This window comes from Balaenoptera musculus, chromosome 4 (genome assembly GCF_009873245.2).
Source record: "Balaenoptera musculus isolate JJ_BM4_2016_0621 chromosome 4, mBalMus1.pri.v3, whole genome shotgun sequence".
Lineage (NCBI taxonomy): Eukaryota > Metazoa > Chordata > Mammalia > Artiodactyla > Balaenopteridae > Balaenoptera > Balaenoptera musculus.
The window spans coordinates 63,056,902-63,074,430 of NC_045788.1; the positions used below are offsets into that span (position 1 = coordinate 63,056,902).

Below are 17,529 nucleotides of genomic sequence, written 5' to 3' on the forward strand. Positions count from 1 at the left end.
TGTCAGAGACCTGTCAAGATAAAGGAAATCTAGCAAAAACCAGATTGATTTTAAAAAGTAGGAAATGTCTCTTGCAAATGTTTGGCTTCCCTGGCTTCCTCTCTTCTTTACTGCTCTGGAGAGAGCCAGAGCCCATTCTGTCCCCTGCTGTCTTTGCCCACCACAGAAGTCACGCCACCACTCAACTCTGCTGGGACATAGAGGGACTACGGGGATGCTGTGGGGGAAGCCCAAGGGGTTGATCCTTCTCTACTTTCCCAAAGTCTTGCTGGAATGACTCTGGTATAGCACTCGGGTTGCTCAGGTTGAAAAAACATTGGACCAAAAATAGGATAGCCTGGTCCAACCTCGGCTCTCACATTCTTTAGCTTTGTGGCCATTGACATGTCAATGAAACACTGGGCCCTAGTTCCTTATGGGCAATGGTAAGTGGAGAGTTATTGCTGCGATTAGTCCTGGGAAGTGCCCTGTAGCCTACAAGTCGGCAGAACTGCTATCTAAGAGCCAGTCCTGCCACCTGTGTGCCTTGGCCATCTCCCGTTCCCTCTCTCAGTCTCCCTTTTCTCAGGGGAAAAAGAGAGGATTTGATGAGACGATCCCTCAAGTCCCTTCTAGTTGAAATTGTCTCATTCTGTCCCTTGCGTTGCATCGCACCTCAGACCACAGGACCGGACACCGAGAATGGCCCTCAGGGTGCAGCCAGCCCAGTGGTCGTCCATACCTTACCTGTCCCACACAGAGGGCGGGCCCAGCACAGCCCGTCAGTACCTGGGCTGGGGTCTCACCTGCAACAAGCCTGCCGGGTGCAAAGGCCCTGGGTGCTCCACCACCGTCTGCCCCCACCAATCTGCGTGCTTTGCAGGTGAGATAAACGAGCACCGAGAGGGGAAATGATTTACCTACGTAAAATTCTTTCATGGTCTCACTGCAATCCTTCTTCTGCACTACTCAGAATGTTTTGTTTTTGTTTTTTCTCCAGCACACTTGCTGTGGGAGAAATTCCAGCTCTTCTTAGGGAGAAAGTGTAAGCATTCTTTCTCTCCAAGTCATGAGACTTCTTGTTCGGAATTCCGGGTTGTCCCATGGCAGCAAATTATTTTACGTAACAACGGAAACTCTTGTTTCCGACAGCGTTTCACGAGGCTTGGGACGTGCTCAGCATTCTGCCCGTGAGTCAGCGCTGATAGCTGGGCTTGGAGCAGGACCAGGGTCGAATAATCCTCCCCTTTCAGCTTCTCTGCCGACTCTTCCCATTATGCTCCAGGAGACAGGCGGTGGGAATGTAACTGCAGCTGTGTCTGCACTCGGCCAGTGCATGAATCAGGGGCCCTCCTTCCTGACCTCTCTCCTCAACCCCAGACTCTCCTCAACCCCGAGGCCGCGGCTCAGGTTATATCACCGGCTTTTGTTTATCTGCGGTTTCATCACTGCCTTTCAAAGAGTTTTCCATTCAAACTATTTGTCAAAGTTCAAAGGTTTCTGAAATGGAGACTAACTAAAGCATCAAAGCACTGACAACTGCTGAGTATAAATTATCGCTCTCCTTAGGCTCACCCCCTTCACTTGGGAGAATCCTCAGCCTTTGTTTTCTCTTGAGGACAATGGTAGCCCAAAGAGGACCAGGTTGGCTTATGTATTACTAGTATTTTTTCCTAATTCATTTGTTAGTTGAACAAAAAAGGAGTGAGAGAGGTAAAGATGAGTGTACATGGGAATAGTCCTGAAGGCAGGCTTTCCAGGTCCTGTAGGATTTTATGGATGGTGTAAGAATTGCCCAGGACGGACAGAAGGAACAAGGGACATGGGGTGGAGATGGGGGTGGAAGAGGGTGGTACAGGGGCAGCTGTCGAGAGCGGCTTTACCTTGATGGAGGCCCCGGCGAATCTGGCCAGCTGTTTAATGTGCGCCCCTTTCTTCCCAATGATGGCACCCACCGCCTGGGTTGGGATGAAGAGATTCACAATCTCCTGCTCTGGATACTGGAAGGACAGGACAAGACAAGACAGACGACATCATTCCTACTGGGGCTGCTCCTTCAGGCACTCAACAGTAACGGAGCAATGGCCGGATGCCGCATGGGATTCTTCTGGGGCCTGGGGCGCTGCAGTGGGGAAGCTGGAGGGATGAACTTGAACAGGGTCCACACTAACTACACAACCACTAGAGTGCAAACTCCTCCTGAGCAGCTCTGAATTTGCTAGACACAGCAAGCTGTCTGTCCACGGGCCCTCTGTCAAGTTCAAATGTGATGTGTTATTTCTCCTGTGTCTTCATCCAAGGAATCAGTAGCTATTAAGCACACCTGGCCTGAGGCACTTTGTTAGCAGGAACGGAGAGCTGCCCTCCCACCTAGCGGGCAGGAGCGGCATTTTCACTGGAGGGGAACTGGGTTCAAAACGAGACTGTAATTAAACCTGCCCTGAACAGGCTGCGAGGGGACGGCCCAGAGAGACACAGGCAAGCCCGCCAGGAGCCCTTGCTGTTCCTGTCTGTAGGGGTCTGTGGGAATAACACGGCCCACTTGCTAGACTTTGTTAAGGAACTTTGGAGACTCTGTTCTTTAGCCCAACACCACCTCCTAATTTGACCTGCTGATTGCTCCTCTGCACCAGTTTCCAGCCACCTGTGGGATCTGTGAGCACCAGCAGGATGCTGAAGGGCCTCTTAGTGCACTTGAGTGCCGGGTGGTCTGGTGTGCTGATGCCCTGCAATGTGTCACTCCCAGGACAGCCTGGAACCAGGGGACCCGGCACGCACACCGTGAGCATGCACTGGTCAGTCTGCTAAGGACTGAGTGGCACCGGCCACAGGAGAGGGACAAGTGGCAGATGGGGCTGAACTGTGGGCACTTACTGAGTGATGATGCGGGAACGGGCCGAACTGGTGAGGGGGGTACAAGCTGGAGAAGTATCCGGAGTGGGTCTGCAGCAGGAGAGAAACGGTCAGTCAGCAGGGCCCATAGGGCCGCTCACCAAACTCAGGGAGGCAAGATTCCCACACACAACAAAGGCTCCCGGCACCACCACCGGGCCGCGCTGTCCTAAAGGCACACCTGTGCCTCTGCAGCTCAGATCTCTGCTCCCTTCCCTCACGGAGCACTGGCTGGGCTGGATATTCATCATTTCCAAGCTGAGTCATGGTCCAGGCTTCCCAGGAACCCACCAGAGGAGGGAACATGCACACGCACTTTTTAACCTGCCCTCAGGCAGAGAGGAAGCGCCAGTGGTTTCTATTTTCTGAGGAATTATGAACCACAGGTTAAAGGAACAGAGAGAGCCAGGACAAATCCAAGAGTTATTCTAAACAAGCAAAGTGTTCCTGGGAAGTCAGATCAGTGAGTGCCCAGAGAATCTCAGAAGGAATGGAGAGACTGAGAATAGAGAAATTGAAAACGAAACTGAGGAGAGAAAATGAATGAATAAATACATATTGTGGAGGGGGAGGGGGAAGCAGGGGACAGGAAGGCAGATGTGGTAGAAGAAAACAGAACTATTAGGAAAGTAGCGTTAATTTTTAAAGTAGCTGCTTTTTATTGAATACCTACTGTGTCCTAAGCATTGTGGTAGATACTTTGTCCATAAACTTTTTTTAAAAAAATATTTTATTTTTGGCTGTGCCACGCAGCGTGTGGGATCCTTAGTTCCCTGACCAGGGATCGAACCCATGCCCCCTATAGTGAAAGCGTGGAGTCCTAACCACTGGACCACCAGGGAATTCCCCATAAACTCTCTTAATCCTCACAACAGTCCTGCAAGACAGGAATACATCTGCATTTATATATTTTACGGGCAGGACATTAAGCAGAGTCAGCAATGTCTAGTTCACTGTGCTTTACACGTAAGGCCAAGTGAATGCTGACATGCCTATTACAGGAAAGCAGGTGGACAGCTCTGGGCACCATGGAACCAATCCCTGAGGGGCCGTCTAGCAGTGGTCAGACACTGACCAGCTGGAGGCCTGGAGTTAGGGGACCTAGCTTTCATTTGAGGGTCCTTGAGCAAATCTCCTGGTGTCCTCTGCCTACTGAATAACCAGTTGGATTCTGAGTTCCAGAGCACAACTTTGCCTTCGGACTCATTAGGGACAAAAATGAAACAATTCCTCTTTTTGAGTTTGGATAGTGGACTTCAGGGGAAAAGAGATGTGAACACGGTGGGGAACTTCCTCCGAGGGTGCTCTGAGTGTCCACAGCACCTGCAGGGGACAGAGCTTTGCCAAAGGAAGGGAACGATCCTGTAAATGCAAGCCTCTGCTCCCACGACTTGGAAAGAGGCTGCAGTGACACCTCAGGGCCACAAGAGGGGGCTATGAGATCAGTGTTCTTCTGGCCGACGTCCACTTTTGAAAGGAAGCTGAGTGAAGACGTTTGGCTCACTTGGGCCTGCCTCTTTCTTGAAGAGCATCAGCTCCAGACCCTTCTCAGTGCAGGCCCCTTTCCTGGGTCACGGTGGGTCAGGGAGAATTCCTGCAGCTTTTCTGCTCAGACAAAGCTCTACCTTGGGGAGAGGATGCTTCTGCCCTCCTCTCACCTGGAGAGCTTTTCCTTCAGCTCTCAGCAGAAATAATTCTTTTGAATTGTGATTTGGCCTCAAAATAGACAAACCACAAGTGTAGCTCCATTCTGGGTTCAAATACTCCCAATATAAACACTGTATCAAATTCAGATCTACCACTTGGGTGAGGGGAGGGGATGAACTATAAAAGGATAAAAAGAAATAATTCCCCAGTCCTCTTTTTATTCATGAGTTACAGCTGGAAAACCGCTGTGGAGAAAGAACCCCAAACTCGGCAATCAGGAACGTGTTTCTAGCTGAGGCTCTGTCATTAGCCTTTGTGTATATAAGTTGGTTTTTGGAGTCAGAAGACCCAGAAGACTTGAGTCTGAATCACTAGTTCTATACAACTTGGAATAATTTATTCAGCTTTTCTGAACCTCATCCACAAATGGATTAAAATAATATCCAGAGCTTACAATACTGTTGTGGGAGTTCATTCAATTGTTTACTCATTCATCCAAAAGATATTTGAGCAAAGCACTGTTCTAGGTGCTGGGGACACAGCTATTGAGACAGAAAAGGTCACTGCCACCACAGAACTTAGGTTCTACTGGAGAGGCAGACAAGCATGTGAAAGAAACGAACAGGAGGATATGAGGAAGGGTAGTTGCCGAGATGAGGAGTGGGATGGCAACTTCAGCTGGAGGGGTCTGGGAAGCCTCTTGGAGGAGGTGACCTCTGAGTTGGGACCCACGGAGGAGACGGAGCCCCATGCAAGGCACTAGGGAAGAGACATTCTAAGCAGGGTTCTGAGAGGTGCAGAGCTAGGAAAGGGGTTGGTCTGTTTGGAAAACAGAAAAGAGGCCAGTATGGTGAAAGCAACTGAGAGAACAGCCTGATGGGATGGGGAGGCAGGTAGTGTGAGATCACGCAGGGAGGGCCCTGTGGGCCTCGATTTGGATGTGGATTTGACCCAAAGTACAATGGATGCCCCTGAAGGACGTTACGTGGCATTCAATGAGGTCACAGGAATGGAGAATCCATCATCAGGCAATGTATGGCTTGAACTACTGAGTGTTAAATGAGTACTTATTTATCACTTATCAGAGCACACTTTCCATTCTCCCTACCCCCATGCTTACATGGAGTCCACAACCTCAACTGGAAGAGGAGCTTAGTCATAATGATCAAAAAGTAACGTGCTGATGACTTAAATAAATGTTCTCTTTAATGGGAAAGCAGGGTGTACCCATCTGACAAACGGGCCCCAGAGTGGGGTGGGCGGTATGGAACCACAACCCTAAAATGGCAATTAGGCTTTTACTGTCTCAGTTTGAGGGTCCCCAGCTATTTTATGAGGGAGAAGCTACTTCACTTTGAGTGTTTCAAAAGAATTATGATTTGGGGTATGGGGGGGGGAGAAGAGGTTATGGTGAAGGTGCCCCTGCCAGGTGTGCTCCCCCAAAAAGAGAGGCAGCAAGGGTGCAGGGGGTCACTATTATCCACTGGTTCATTTCAGATTCTGTTTGAGGGCAACTAGTGTCTGCTTTTCCTCTGTGCTTGACTACCTGGGGGTAGTAGAGGCGTATATATCAAACATACTCATGAATATTTAGAATGGAATTAAATTTTAAGTTGGGCCTGCTTTTCCTGGAAGAACTGCAGGGTCCTCAGTTCCTATTTGTTGTGTATGACCATTTGATATATCATTTAGGTGATATTCTGAATCATGAAGAAATCAGGGAGCAGGAAGAGAGAGGGGTGTTGAAGGGGTAGTAAAGAGGGCAAGGGTCAGGCATACAAATTATGTTCAAAAATATAAATAGCTTTAGTGTGATGACAGAGTGATGTTATAAAGATGGCAGGTGCTCTCCCTGGGAACCAGGGATATGTACATGGGAGGAAGGGAGTGGACTTGGTCAGAGTCATGGGCAGAGCTATTCAAGATTCAGAAGGTGCACCAATCTATCCCAGCTTGTCCAGTGCCTCCTTCCAGCCCCTGCCTATCACCCCTGTGAGCTCTCAGAGGACCACCTCAGAAGCTGAGGGGGACCAGAAATTGGTAAGCTAGCAAGAGGTGGAGCCAAGATTTGAGCAGAGATCTCTGTGTCTGACTCTGCGTCCCAAGATCTTAACCCAACACTGCCCTCCCCTGGAACATTCCAAATTTATTAGTTCAGATGGGGCCCATGGTGCAGTTATGATAAGGCTCCCCTAAGGATTCTAATATGCCCTCTGCTGAGTTTAAGTACATGAATGGACAATTAAAACTCATTGGACATATACAGAGAATCAGCAGCATGAAAGAGGGGAGCAAAGCTGAGCAAGGCAAGAAAATGACCTCAGTGAATTAATTCAGGAAAGAGGGAGAGCTTTTTTAAAAAGTCTGCTTTGATTTCTCAGTTGAGATTCAAGAGGGCAGTGCTTTAATATGTGAGAAGACTGCTATGAGGGAAGCCAATCAGAGAACTAGATCGATCTTAGAAATTAAAAACATGACTTGTGGAGTAAAAACTCAATAGAAGTCATACAAATAGCAGCATGGACACTCTTGAAAAGCCAATCAGTGCACAAGAAGATTAACTCACGCAAAACAAAAGGAAGGACTCAGACATGATGAGTAGAGTGGGAAGATCTACTCTCTCTCCATAAAGTGGAAACTCCGGGAGGAAATGGAGTGGAGGGAAGAGAAGCAATGCTAAAATTAATTACAGACGCAGAAGGTTTTCCTGAACCAATGAAAAACTTAAATGTTCAGATTAAAGGGCTCAGAGTCAGATTTCTGATTTCCAAGGGTGTCAGTAAAATACTACAAAAGGCAAAAAACTTACAGACAAAAGAAAAAAAAAAAGTTACCTACTAAAGAAAGAGAATCAGACTGGTAGCAACAATGTTTTCAGAGTTCTAAAGGAACTAAGACCCTAGAATTTTTAGATACCTAGTTGAACTTTCATTCACATGTGAAGTGGTGGGTGGGGGGGAGGCATTTTCAGGTATAGAAAAGCTTAGAAATTATACTACTTACATAATTATTCCTGTAAAAAAAGTTGTTTGAGGAACTACTCCAGAAAAACAAAGAAACGAAAACAAATAACTCAAAAAATAAGAGGATATGGAATACAAGAAACCATCTGTAGTGAGCAAAGAAACCAGTAAGAAAAGTTTAGTTAATTCTAAATAACGGTGAAATATGAGATTGTGTATTGACTAAGAAAGAAAATTTAATAATTTGTACTAAAATTCCAGGTTATTTATAGAGTAATATAATAAAAATACATTAAACAAAAATCTGTTAGAAATAAAGAATTTGAAAAATCATAATCATAGTGGGAGAACAGTAAACTGCTATCAAAATGTAGTAAGTCATAGAGATAAAAATAGTTATATAGAGGATACAAGCCACCAATTAAAAGCTTGATTTTACAGCCATAAACACAACTTTGAGTCCATCAGAGAAGGTACATCTTTCCAAGTGCCCATGATTTCCAAAATTTGATCATGCATGAGCAAGACCACAAAAATCAGAGATGTTCCAATAACAGTCTTTGAGTACAAAATGTACAGGAAACAATTATACGATAACAAAAAAGAAACCCTTAACTACTTAAAAATTAAAAGAAAAATCCCTAGTAAATTTGATTAAGAAAAAGAAGAGAATGGAAATATACGATGTTAGGAATTAAAAGAGAGAGATATTCACAAGTTCGCTGCTTTAAAAGGCAACAGTTTGCTTTGCACAGCTTTGTGTCACTAAGTATGAAAAGAGAGATGAATACTTTCATAGGAAAATATAAATCAACAAAACCAAGTCAAAAACTTATAAGAAATTGAAAAGGTTATAAATGATCGATCTTTCTCCAAACAAAAGGTACTAGGCCCAGAATTTTTATGGATGGATTGTATCAAATCTTCAAGGAACAGAAAATTCCTACATATTAATTTTCCCAAGTACAGTATAAGTTGACCATCTTTCCAATTCAACCTTTGAGGAAAAAAAAGATTGTTGAAACTGTCAAAGACGCTATAAAACTATAGTGTAGACAAAAAGATGAATGGAACAGAATAGAGCCCAGGAATATGACTCAGCGGGAATTAAGTGAACAACAAAGCTGCCATTTCAAATTGAGTGATGAAATGGTGCATTTCTCAATAAGTGACTTTCGGAAAACTGGCTATCTATTTGGAAAAAAAATAACGTTAGATCCCTATCTCAAAGTACAAGTTAAGATAAATTCCCTGTGAATTATAAACTATGATCCCCCAAAAGCAACAACTAAAAATTACTGTAAGAAAACTTGGGAGAATATTTTATAGTCTTAGATGGCAGAAGGCTTTTTCTTAGCACAACAACAAAGGCCAGAAGTCCATAAAGGAAAACATCACTGATTTAACTATCTTAATTCTTAAAATTTCTGCATAAATTCTGCTGAAGGGAAATGTGAAAATTTAAAATACATTCCCCTTTGATGCAATAATTGCAGTCTTAGAATTTACTTCTAGATATACTCACACACTTATGTATAAGGATATTCATTTTGACACTATTTGTAGCAGAGAAAGCCTAGAGATAACCCAAATGTAGAAAAATAGTATGCTCAGTAGAAAAATTATAGTAAATTTCATACAATGGAATACTATGTAGCCATCAAAGAGAATTAGTTCTAAATATGGAAAGATGCCCATAGTAAGTAAAAAATGGAAACAAACAAATAAAAACACAGTAATTCATTGTGTGTGGCATGATTCCATTTATGTTTTGGAATAATATGATTATAGGATTATATATGCTCATAAAACATATTTTAAAACATAATAGTGCTATACTTCTGGGGAGTGGTTGCTGGGTGAAATGTGGGTAAGAGAAGGCAGGCTGAAGGGAAACGTTTACTATTTACTTCACACAGCATAGTTCGATTGTTCAAAAAATATCTATTTTAAATTACTATGGCACAGTTTGCAGAGATGTGGATGGACCTAGAGATTGTCATACAGAGTGAAGTAAGTAAGAAAGAGAAAATCAAATTATCGCTTATATGTGGAATATAGAAAAATGGTGCAGGTGAACTTAATTGCGAAGCAGAAATAGAGTCACAGATGTAGAGAACAAACTTATGGTTACCAAGGGGGGAAGGGGAAGTGGGAGGAATAGGGAGATTGGGACTGACATATAAACACTACTATGCATAAAATAGATAACTAATGAGAACCTAGTGTATAGCACAAGGAACTCTACTCAATGCTCTGTGGTGACCTAAATGGGAAGGAAATCTAAAAAAGAGTGGATATATGTATATGTATAACTGATTCACTTTGCTGCATGGCAGAAACTCACATAACATTGTAAAGCAACTATACTCTAAAAAAAATTAATTTAAAAAAGAAAAAAGAAAAAAAAAGGTTAAAAAAAATAAATTAAATAAGCCAAAAAAAAGAATTTACTATGGCACAAGACACCACAAATAAAGCAAAGAGAAATGACAAGCTGGTGGAAGATATTTACAACATGACAAATGGTTAACAGCTTTAACATGTAATCAGCTGTTACAAATCATTAAGAAAAAGATGGCGGTAAATGACAATAGCAGCTAAGATTTACATAGCAATTACTGTGTGCAGGTTTTTACTTATTTAACAACCCCATGATATGTGTACTATTATTACCCCCATCTTATAGACAGGGACATGGAGACACAAAGAGGTTAAGTCACTTGCCCAAGTTTGTTAAAAATAACAAGTGATATAGTGCAGAGATTCAAACACAGGCAGCCTGACTCCAGAATCTATACTGCCTCTTAATAGACTGATGGGCAAGGGATACAAAAAGACAATTCATTAGAGAGGGAAAAAAATGGCCAATAAGCCCCAAAGTGTTAAATCTCATAATAGCACCCTTTAAAGTATCAGATTGCAAGGAATAATTACATTGGTAGTGAGTATAGGAGAAAAAAAACACCTGTCACATACCAGATAGGAAGGAAAAGTAGTACGTTCTTTATGTATCAAAATTTATCATGTATCAATATTTATGTTTTTTATAGTTATATATAAAATTTATACATTCTTTGGCTCTGCAATTCTATTTCCAGGAATTTATTGAGAAAATAGCTGGATAAAAGAACCAAGATATATATGCAAGGATTTCCATTGTAGAGTGAAAATTTGGAACACACACACACACACACACATATATCACCTATGTATTTAATACATTATACATGTATATATAAATTGCATATATACCCACACACATATACATAGAAACATTGATTATTTCTAGATTAAGAAAAAACTTGCACTTGTATTATTTGCTTCTTAAATACTTTGCACATATTACTTTTATATATAAATGGCAAAACCTATTTTCAAGTTTAGAAAATATTCTGCTATCATATGAAAAGTTCTCTTTTTGTTTAGTTCAGGGGTCTGCAAAATTTTCTGTAAAGAGCCAAATAAATATTTTAGGCTTTGCATACCTCAGGGTCTCTACTGCATCTACTCAACTCTGCCATCACAGCAGGAAAGCAAACAGACAGTACGTAAATAAACATTCACAGATGTATTTATTTACAAAAATAAGTAGTGGGCTGCCTCAGGCTGTCGTTTGCTGACCTCTCTTTTAGATTATCAATTTTAGAAGTGGTCTATTGTATTATACCTTTTTTCTCCCACCATTTACGTTACTTAGGTTGAGAGGCGTTTGAAGTTATCTTCTGTGGAGCAGTATTTCTCCCAAGAAATGAGATGTGTCTAAATGCCAGTTCATTGTACTGGGCTCGGTCATTCTCAAATCTCAGCAAAGATACGGGGTCATGCACCTCTCATAGCTGTTCTCCCTCCTTAGAGCAGCTACATGACTATAACAGCTGCCATTTCCCTCCTGCCATATTCCCAGCTCCCTCTAACACACACACACACAAACACACACACACACACACACGGCTCAATATTGGGCCTTATCCTTTAGTTTAAGGGAAAATGTATATAACTCTAAAGAAATGGTATGGAGATTTTAAAATGACTCAGAAGAGCTGTATATAAACAAGATGACAGAATGTGTATGTTTTTGTGACTAAGGACGTGGGTGCAAGTTCATGTCTGTATTTTGTTGACAAAACAGCACAGTGAGTTCATCCTACCTCTCTACAGAGACCCAAAGAGTTACTAGGAATTCGGACATTGCAATGCCTACTACACCAGAGACCACCTCTCAAAAGAAAGAAGTGGTTAAGCTAATGTTCTCCAACCTGATTCTTCCCATTTAAACAGTATAAACATTGGGAGAAAATTAGTTTGCTTAAAAAGTAAGTAGTATGTCTGGAGAAGAATTAGGAATGAAAAAAAAAAAAAAGCTGTCAAGTATCCTGAGTCCTAATTTGGTAATTTGTTGATCCTGAATGATGCTTGAGAATGGGAACCAGCAGAAAACCCATAAAGTTCACATTTCTTCTGCCACTATTAATTATGATTCAAACAATAAATACTTACTGAGAATCTACTAAATGCCAGGCATTGTGCTAAGCGTTTAGAAATCTAAACACTGTGTGTTATTTTCTTTTAAAAAACTGCCTATTAATAGAATATAATGAATTTGAGTCATAGACACAGGTGGGAATTTTATACATGAGTCATCCAGGTACCCTAATATTTTAGTAGGTGAACAACACTCATGAAGGTTCTTATTTGAGCTAACAAATCCTTTTTTACAATGAATAGGCTTCTAGCTAATGAATTTACTAATAGTCTCTTTCTTTCCCAGATATGACATATACTATATGTTTAAGAGCAGCACATACTTAGAAGATGGTTTAGTAACATTAATCTGTCCATTAGGAAGAAGTCCTAAGAACTGTTGAATTCATTCTACAATCCCTTATGAGCACAGCCTCCAAATGAAGGCTTTGGCTCTGATTCAACATGGCAGAGAAATGCTGCTGCCTGGAGGAGCACGAGCAGACCCCTGAAAGCTGAGCTACTTACAGCGAAAGGGTGGTAGGGGGGAGCGGGGGGAGCTCCTCGGGGCCCTGCTGGCGGAGGCAGCATGGACAGTCCTGTTGAAAAGATGCCAAGTGCGCTGAGGTTCAACCCCGGGATCAGATTGGCTTGTTGCTGGGAATAAAAATGGAGAAAAAGTTGAGGGGAGGAGACCTGAGAGGTCCAGCTTGCCTGGGTCAACCTCCATCTCTTGTCTGGATGGCACCGGTGTCTCCTCATCAGCTCCGCCCAGGCCCCGTGGACCTCTTCCTCACCCTGCTGCAGGGTCGAGCTCTCCAAACCTCAACCTGACTGTGGCATTCCTTCAAAGCTTCTCTGCTGCCTGGAGAGTGTCTACACATCTTAACACAGCAAGCAAGGCTCTTCCTGGGGACCCAGGCCACCTCACCAGCATCTCTCCTGCTAACCCTTTACCTCCACTCTGCCCAGTCCTGCTCCTCTCTCTCCTCTGGATCCCCGCACACACTGTCTACCTTGCAAGAAATGTGCTTCTCTCCCTCCTCACCTGGCTACATCCTACTCGTCATGTGGGTTTCACCTGAGCTTAGGTGTCCCCTCTTCGAGGAAGCCTTCTTTCACCCCAAAGGCCTCAGCTCAACTGCCCTTTCTGTGCTCTCCTAACATGCCCGCGTTTCCTTACAACAGCATGCGTCACATGGTATCTGAGTGGCCTGCGTAGCTGCCCCTCCCCTTTTTAGACCACAATTTCCTTATAGACAGAGACTGTCCTATTTAGTGCTGTGAGCTCAGTGCCTGGTACATAGTAAGTGCTCAATAAATATTTGCTGAATGAATATGTTTAAAACATGTTAGGTTAATAGTTTTTCCTAACTCTATCCAGGAAAAGATCAGACCCTTCACTAAGATACCACTTATGTAAACTCCATTATCCATATTCAGAATGGTTCACAACCTTGGCTTCTTTACCATTTAGTTGCCGGCTTCATGATCATCTCACTTGCTTATTTCACATTTAAACATGGGGATGCTCACACAGGCTGCCCCTTCAGAGGCAGAGGGATGATGCAGCGCCCACCCTGGACTGTATCCAGCCTGTCCTACCATTGCCACCCGAACGCTAAGCAAATCTCTAACATTTTCTCTTTTCTTATCTGTGGCTCTAGGGTCACCCAGTAAGTTGCCTTCTTTTAGAATGTCTGGAATAGGAGAGCTAGGATCCTTAACCTTGATCCCATTCACGTATAAGATCTAGTAGTTTTGTTATTCACCTATCAATGCATGACTTTAGCACAGACATGAATGAACCTAAGTGATATATATGCTCAGGGGAAGATGTCTGGAGCACCCAGACCCTTTGTAGCATTTCCAGGTGTTCACGGAAAGAGCTGTTTATCATAAGATATCAAGATCCCAAAAGAAGAAAATGAGATCAGTGGATGATACTTTCAAAGACAAATACACACAAATGGGGGAGAAGTTTCCACTGAAGTCTTCTCCTCGTTGTGCCTCGTAATTATGATGTGATGTGGGCTACTAAGGTGGGATTTGGGGTGAGGTGGGAGAGAGAATACTGACCTGAGTAAGAAGGTCTCGTGGAAAGTGCTGCAGGTGAGGAAACTGGGGCTGCGTTTAACCTACTAACCTACCTAGTACTTCGTCAACATTTATTCTTCTGTGAGATGTTATATACAAAGTCTGGGATTTTCTTCAAAGTCATCCAAGGGGGGTGGGGATATGGATAAAGGTTCAGATGAAACAAAAAAGGCCATGAGTTGATAACTGTTGAAGCTGGATTATGGGCATATGAGAGCTTATCATAGTATCCTTTCCTGTTTTGTATATGTTAAAAAAATCATTATCATAAAAAATGAAAAAATTTACTCCTCTGAGCTGAGTTTGTGCTTTGATTGATGGACAAATATTTTTAAGATTTCTGAATGAACTTTAGAATGGTGTCTCCCCATTAAAAAGTTGGAACTAGTAGTAATAACAGGAAGAACAAATCCAAATCAGTCTGCTAGAAGTATTAGAGCTGAGGTGGATGACAACATTTACTGGGCAATACATCAGGGACTGCCTTGGTGGCGCAGTGGTTAAGAATCCGCCTGCCAATGCAGGGGACACAGGTTCGATCCCTGGTCCGGGAAGATCCCACATGCCACGGAGCAACTAAGCCCGTGCGCCACAATTAATGAGCCTGAGCTCTAGAGCCTGTGATCCACAACTACTGAGCCCGCGTGCCGCAACTACGGAAGCCCGCGCGCCCTAAGGCCTGCATGCCGCAACTACTGAAGCCTGCGTGCCTAGAGCCCATGCTCTGCAACAAGAGAAGCCACCACAATGAGAAGCCCGCGCACCACAACGAAGAGTAGCCCCCGCTCCCCACAACTAGAGAAAGCCCGCGCGCAGCAACGAAGACCCAATGCAGCCAAAAATAAATAAAATTTTAAAATAAATAAATTAATTAAAAAAAAATAAAAGAATAGATCAGTGAGAGATGAAAATCAGAAGTTTTTTTTTTTTTTTTAGAAGTTATTTTTAAAGTATGTATTTTTAAAATTGGAAAGGAGGGAAAAAAATCCCACTTTTCTAACATACCAGCTATTTTGATTTTTATATATAGCCTTCCAGGCATTTTGACCCATATTATTTTACATAATTATAACCCTAGTTATATATACTTTTATATATTCTTTTCTTAATTAACAATACATCATAAGCAATTCCTCATTTTAAAATCTTCCAAGTTGTGATTTTATTGACTTCACACTATTTTGTCCAGTGCACTTATCATAATTTACTAGTTCGTTTCCTGATTATTCTAATGTCCTTGTCCCAAGAAGACATGAATAACTCTGCATACCTATTCTAAAGTGCTTCTTCACTTTCTGAATGGCAATTATTCTTAGAGAGGCTTGGGTCCTGCCTGAAAATACATGTGAAAACCAGTGGAGAAGAAAGCAGTAGGCACTTACATTAACAGCCAGCATATCATTTTCAAAGGCCTCACGCAGCTTCTTCATAATCTCTATTTCAGCATTGGCACAGGCCTCAACTGTGCCCTTCACAGTGATGGTTCTTTCAGGGTTGTATATGCTCAAATCCTGCAAGCTGGCCACCAGGAAAAAGAGAAAAATTTCCTTTTTTCAAAAGGAAAAATAAAATCCCAGAAGGATCACAAACAAGTCTTGGTGGAGGAGACAGAGAGAAGACACCACACGCTGTGGCACAGAATATCTGCCATCTTATCTCAAATCTCTTTAGTGATTTAGATCAAATCCATAGTAGAAAATGTTTGACTGGTAACTATTTATGTATTTGTTTTGATGGTGTTGAACATAATCATATCACTTATGATTACATTCCCACTTTAAGGAAAAGCAGATGAATGAGTTGGATATATCAAAATGCTCAAATTCTCCATTATTGGGCACAATTAATCTGAACAAGTGGCTTACGATGAGATTGTTATCTTGGTCCCTGTCTCGTGCTCAATTTTCTTCAAATTTCTGCCTTCTTTTCCAATCAGTCTTCCAACCAAGCCATTGTGGGCCAAGATCTTCAGAGGAATCTCTTCAGCTCTAAAAGACATAAGCAACATTTTAACATTTAAGGTGAACACAACGGTTGCCTCCCAAGAGCTACTACCTCCTTTTTTCTTACAAATAGAAGCCATTTTTGTTCAGGTACCAAGTGGCCATGGGCTTTACGAGATGCTGGGTCCTTCACTAACTCTGGTGTGTGAATTCTGATTAACACAAGCCAAACCATGGAAATTATACTCCCTTGTTGTGACTGGTTGGAAATGGGTCCATGAGAGAGATCTGGCCAGCTAGGTATGAGAATAAGTCTCTTGGGTGATTTCAGGAAGGTTTTCCTTGCTCTTAAAAAAGGCACAATGGATAATGACATCAGTCAGATGGTAGACTAGGAAGCTACAGGCCCTCCTACTCCCACAGAGACACCAAGTTGACAACAAAAGATAGGCTAGACTATCTCTCTGAGAACTCTAGAGATCAGGTGAGAAGCTATAGCATCCAGGCTTTTATAAAACCAAAAAGGGATTCAAGTAAAAGGGGTAGGAAATTTTGTGGCATTTGGCATGCCTTTCATGCTCCTTCCCCTACACAGTATAGCAAGGGGAAACTAGGAGGAAATCCTCTATACCAGGGATCCTCCCCTGGGACAGAAACAAAAGACTGGACCATGATTCCCACGTTCTGGCTTGCCTGGGGGCTGCCCGAGTGATTGGTTTCTGTCTCGCCTGACTTAGAGTTGACAAGCCTGGTGCCAGAGTCTGGAAGCTGCTCAAAACAGAGGTGAACTGTTAGAGCCGCAGTTCCATAGTCAGAAGCCAGAGGGTGAAAGAGATCAGAAATGGTTTGAGAGGTCCTAGAACCTCCAGCCAGACTGATTAGTGATGATCTTCTCCTGAACAAAGCCAGTATGCAAAGACTGTTAGAGGTGTTTTTTTTCAAATGCCCAAACCGCAGCAAAAAGTTATAAGGCATATAAAGAAATGGAAACATGGCCTAATCAAAGGATCAAAATAAAACTCCAGAAACTGACCCTAAAGAAATGCAGATCTATGACAAAGACTTTAAAATAATGATCATAAAGATATTCAATAACCTAAAAGAGAACACAGACAACTAAATGAAATCAGGAAGATGATGCATGAACGAAGTGAGAATATCAACAAAGAAAAAGAAACTATTAAAAAACAACCTAACAGAAATAACAGAACTGAAAAATACAATAACTGAACTGAAATATGCATTAAAAAGGTTCAACAGCACACATGATCAGGCAGAAGACAGAATCAGCAAACTTGAAGATCAGTCATGTGAAATCATCAAATGAGAGGAGAAAAAAGAAAAGAGAATTTTTAAAAAGTGGAGAAAGGGACTTGCCTGGTGGCACAGTGGTTAAGAATCTGCCTGCCAATGCAGGGGACACAGGTTCGATCCCTGGTCTGGGAAGATCCCACATGGTGCGGAGCAACTAAGCCTGTGCACCACAACTACTGAGCCTGCGCTCTAGAGCCTGTGTGCCACAACTACTGAAGCCCATGTGCCTA

At 42.6% G+C, this 17,529-nt stretch overlaps 1 protein-coding gene across 2 annotated transcripts in view; it reads right to left on the reverse strand.

Annotated features, from left to right (window-relative positions):
* Positions 1-17,529, reverse strand: part of IGF2BP2 (insulin like growth factor 2 mRNA binding protein 2) — a 165,889-nt gene that overhangs the window by 12,770 nt on the left and 135,590 nt on the right. The window contains exons 8-12 of one of the 2 annotated variants that reach the window (XM_036851482.1): positions 15,908-16,030; positions 15,425-15,560; positions 12,474-12,602; positions 2,854-2,922; positions 1,863-1,979 (exon numbers count right to left, since the gene is read on the reverse strand). In XM_036851482.1, the coding sequence (XP_036707377.1) occupies positions 1,863-1,979; positions 2,854-2,922; positions 12,474-12,602; positions 15,425-15,560; positions 15,908-16,030 (574 nt within the window). The remainder of the gene's footprint in view (positions 1-1,862; positions 1,980-2,853; positions 2,923-12,473; positions 12,603-15,424; positions 15,561-15,907; positions 16,031-17,529) is intronic. The other variant, XM_036851483.1, reaches the window with a different exon arrangement.